Genomic DNA, 4118 nt, shown 5'->3' with positions numbered 1-4118 from the left:
CATGTAACGGGTTTATATGGCCCTGGAGACATCACTGTGATAATCCTATCACACCTCTGGTACTGAACAAAACAACCTTATTTAAGCGATCGTTCCGTTCCGTCATTACAACCAAACACACATATAGAGAGCCTGCTTATGGGAAAACGTATCCTGCAGCTAGGACTTTCCGGCTAGAACATCATGAGTACCTAACGAATAAGATATATGAAGCAAGTATATACGTGAAGCGTTGGTTGGAAGAACATCATAGTTTGAAATGGACCAATTGCAAATTTTCAGAGGAGATAAAATGTGATCACATTACCAATAATCTTGCAGAGGTTTGGAACAATTGGGCGAAGGACTTAAGAACCTTCCCACAGCTGACCTTGGAGACACTCTTCGGTCTAAGTTCATGGAAGCACTCTTTGGAACAATTGGGCGAAGGACCAATTGTGCAGTCTAATGCAAGCACATGGTTCAGAGACATCAGTCTACTGGCTGGCCATATCAATACACAGCAAGACAAATGTTGATTGTGTCGTAGGTGCAAATCATCTTGTGGGATAAGACAGGCAATGTCCACTGCAGCATCCTAAACTTTATGCTAATACAGACCACAAGGCTAGCGACAAGAAGCTCATGAATCCTGAGAAACCGACCGACAGAGTGTGATGACCGGAGTTGCTGCCACTGCCACCACCTGATGGTGAACCTGCAAGTACAAGGAGTTTGTGATGACGAATTACATTTTCTAGGTGCTATTTGAGGTGAAGTTGCGGTTGACATATGATGTGAGCTAATTCAGTAGTTCCACCTAAACAGTCAGGTGTACATGCTTTTTTTTTTTGGTGGCTGGATGGGTGGTGTGCACTGAACCACTGCTTCGAACTTAAAAGTTAAGAGGTGGAACAACTAACCATGCTCACTACAAGGGTTCAGGGTAGATACTTCATGGAAAATGAGCAAGTTTGGTGACTAGCATGTAGTAAAAGCAACATCACTAACATTGCGAGCATCACCCTGTTAGGCAGGCCCAACAGACTGTTCATGTGAAGCAGTGTTGGGCCACCATCATTTACGATGGAATTACGCTCCTGACATGGTGCTCCACTGGTCTCTGCGGAGTATTTGTTTTGTATCAATCATATCACCACTTACAAATAAACAGGCGAAAGTTCCTACTTCGCAGTGCATTTATTATCTGTTTCAGTAGCAATGACTGGTTTTAGATGGGTATGCACATACAGAAGCGATTCCAATCTGCAAATAAATGCACTACATTGTTGGCAATAGTAATCCCTGGGACCATGCCCAACCATACAGAAACTTTAAGCGTGCTAGTGCAATCGATGTGCTCTAACTTTGGTTAGGGGTTGATTTGGATGTGCATGTGCTTCACCCATTGCTAAGTAACATATTCTCTGAAAGTTTCTGACTCAATATATACGACTTTATCAATTTTTCCTAAAATCACACTTTGAAGTTTGAACACATTAATCGGAGGTTCCAATCAGCAAGATACCACACAACAAAGTGTTGTAACCAAGCAAAGAAAGGGGAAGAGCACTATAGGTTACCTGGAGGAGATTGGGTAGGTGAAAGGCCTGTAAAATGAAAGTTTAGGGTTAGTTTGGCAACCTTACTTTTCCCAAGGGATTTTCAGATACGCATCAAAGTTATTTGAAGAAAAAACTACGCGCCGCTAATGTATAGAATGATAACGGAACACCTGGACAGGATAGATACAGCACACCTAACACCAAAGCGCACGGTTTTGGGGTTCCGTTATTTGGCTTTCAGAGTAGAATTTCTGAACCCCTATGAAGTTCAACCCACACAGTACGGAAGTCCTAAACAAAACCATGGGTCTCTTATACATCGTGCCATGCTCATACACTGACACTGCATATTTTCTGAATGGGCTTTGATTTCTACTGCCAATACTGGGCTGAGAGCATCAGGTCATGGTATTTTAATGGAGGACAAGCTAGCAGCCTGGCACACAGCTAGATTAATAAACTAACGTCATCACGGGTCAGGCTGAGGAAACATGCATACAGCAGCTATAATTTTAATTTAATGGCTCTGAGCCTTTAATCAACACCGACCATGGATCTCATTTCAATGTTGGCATCTACTAGATGTTTCCCTGCAGTTGCCGTTCACCTGATGGAGATGGCAACACGTACCCAACTTGCCAACGCCACTAGCAACTAACGCAGACACGCAAGTCACATGCATCGGGTCCAAGCCCAGCTGGTTTCTACTTGCGCAGATCGATCATTGGGCTCTGAGCAAGACAGTTTGATCGCTAAAGATGCTCGCTTTTACTTACTTTTGCAACTGATCGCTGTTAATGGGATGCGGGAAAACCGCATGTGAACACACAGAGGAAGAACATTTATTTACTTGGGTAAAACTATAAAAACGAAAGTAGAATTACCCTTGCAGGCGGCGGTGGTGTCGCTGAGGCCGCAACGCTTGGAGAGGCCGAGGGCCTCGTCGAGGCTGATGTTGAAGGCCTTGAAGATCTCCGGCGTGGCGTAGAGATCGCAGAGGCACTTGAGGTCGTTCTTGACGGCGTCCTTGAGCGGGCCGCAGCAGGTGTCCGGCGGCGTCCCCGTCGTGTTCATGTACGACGAGCACGGGACCAGCTTCGCCGCGCAGTTCGGCGTCTGCGCCGCCGCTCGGGGCGCCAGCATGCCCATCACCGCCACCAGCGCCACTGCTGCCGCCGCCGCCCGCACCCCCATCTCTCTCTTCTGCAGCGTGGACAGTGGACAGACTGCCTACCCTCTCCTCCCTGCTACAGTGTTGCTGCTTCCCTGCCTTTGTGGAGGAGAGCAGAGGAAGCCACGAAAGGTGGTGCCTAGTGCCTTTTGTAAAACAGTCTCACACGGTTTATGGTGAAGTTTAAATAGGGATGATATATAGGGTATGAGATTAAAGATGGTAATATGATCTAGATTTTACATTATAAAATTTAAAGATTAAATTAAATTATAATCGGACACTATTTTTATTTATTTTGACCTAAAATTATTTAAGTGTCCTAAGTTATTATAAAAAAGTATTTGGATCATAATATTCTTCTTGAGCTTTCTTAAACCCTTCCCCTTGTGGGACTTCTTTGGGCACGAGTGGATGAACTCAAGTTTTTCTCCTTGTTGTCCTCCGGTGAGTAAGCCTTGTTTTTCACAAATTGTTTCCACGACGTAACTTCGGGTCGTTCGATCCTAAATGAAGTGTTGTGTTCTGATATCAACTGAAAGTTTACGTAACACCTCAAATTTTTTGACATTTAGAGAAATTCTTTAAATGTTTAAAAAATAAAATATCTTTTTGTAGGTACCTTTAAACAGGGGTACCCCTTGTTACAAGGTAAAGGCGTTGTGCCAGCGGAGAAGTCTCTGGTTGCGCGGCGAACAGCTCACCGTCGCGCAACATCAGCCGCCTTGGGGTCGCCACGTGGCCAAGGGAAAGGACATGCTCCAGATACACGCAGTGGGTCCGGACCTGCTACGTGGAAAGCACCGGACCCCGTACATGACGGGCGGACCTCCGAGAGTGATCCCGTACCCTTCCGAGTGGGGTCCGGACAGATCACCACCGGGTCCTGGGATTCTGGGGCAGGGAATATCGGACCCTGCCCTAGAAAGGGTCCGGTGCTGGCACGTGTCCAGGGCTTGCACTGGGCTCCCCGCTCAGGCGGAGACCCGCTGCTGCCGCGTGGCTTGTGGCCCATGACATAAGCCAACCGGCGGAGCCTGACGTCGGGCCACTAAAGCCGCGCAGTCTCTGCATTTATTGCAGAGAGGACGCGTCGCCTGCCACCAAGCCGACGAGCGATGTGCCCTCTCGGCATTTAATGCGTCCAGTCTTCTCCGCTGGCAGATGGCGTCAGACGGCGCGCCTGCCCAATCTATCATCAAACAGTGCGCTCGTGCCATGCGGCGCACTGTGCTCATCATCCCTTCTACAAGAAGCTTCCCCTGCACGCCGAGGATACGCAGATCTCGCACGTCAGGGCACTAGAAGATTGCTCCAGCAGCAAACATTTGTGGCTCCAGGTGCTATATTCATTATGTCCCTGGGCCCACATGTCGGGGCTGAGTACCTTTGTGTATGCCCCC

The 4118-nt window shown here is 47.4% G+C and overlaps 1 protein-coding gene across 2 annotated transcripts; it reads right to left on the bottom strand.

Moving 5' to 3' along the window:
- Positions 1-253: 253 nt before the first annotated feature.
- Positions 254-2873, bottom strand: LOC100193410 (uncharacterized). Of its 2 annotated transcripts, NM_001138533.2 has the most exons (3): positions 2429-2873; positions 1563-1589; positions 254-697 (listed from the first exon to the last, which is right to left on the bottom strand). In NM_001138533.2, exons 1-3 carry the CDS (start codon positions 2736-2738, stop codon positions 585-587), a joined length of 450 nt encoding a protein of 149 aa, NP_001132005.2. In that variant the 5' UTR covers positions 2739-2873; the 3' UTR covers positions 254-584. The 2 variants fall into 2 exon arrangements, with proteins under 2 accessions (NP_001132005.2, NP_001403130.1); NM_001416201.1 differs by lacking the exon at positions 1563-1589.
- Positions 2874-4118: the final 1245 nt, after the last annotated feature.

This window comes from Zea mays, chromosome 5, assembly GCF_902167145.1.
Source record: "Zea mays cultivar B73 chromosome 5, Zm-B73-REFERENCE-NAM-5.0, whole genome shotgun sequence".
Lineage (NCBI taxonomy): Eukaryota > Viridiplantae > Streptophyta > Magnoliopsida > Poales > Poaceae > Zea > Zea mays.
Note: the sequence above shows the minus strand (reverse complement) of the source record. Positions and strands in the feature narration are given on the sequence as shown.

Bases quoted from the DNA above. Each gene is read 5' to 3' on its own strand.
- LOC100193410 (NM_001138533.2), bottom strand. From the start codon at position 2,738: ATGGGGGTGCGGGCGGCGGCGGCAGCAGTGGCGCTGGTGGCGGTGATG. The intron at 1,590-2,428 runs GTAATTCTACTT...TTCATTTTACAG, and splicing joins CACCACCGCCGCCTGCAAGG to GCCTTTCACCTACCCAATCT. The intron at 698-1,562 runs GTAACCTATAGT...TTGTACTTGCAG, and splicing joins ACCTACCCAATCTCCTCCAG to GTTCACCATCAGGTGGTGGC.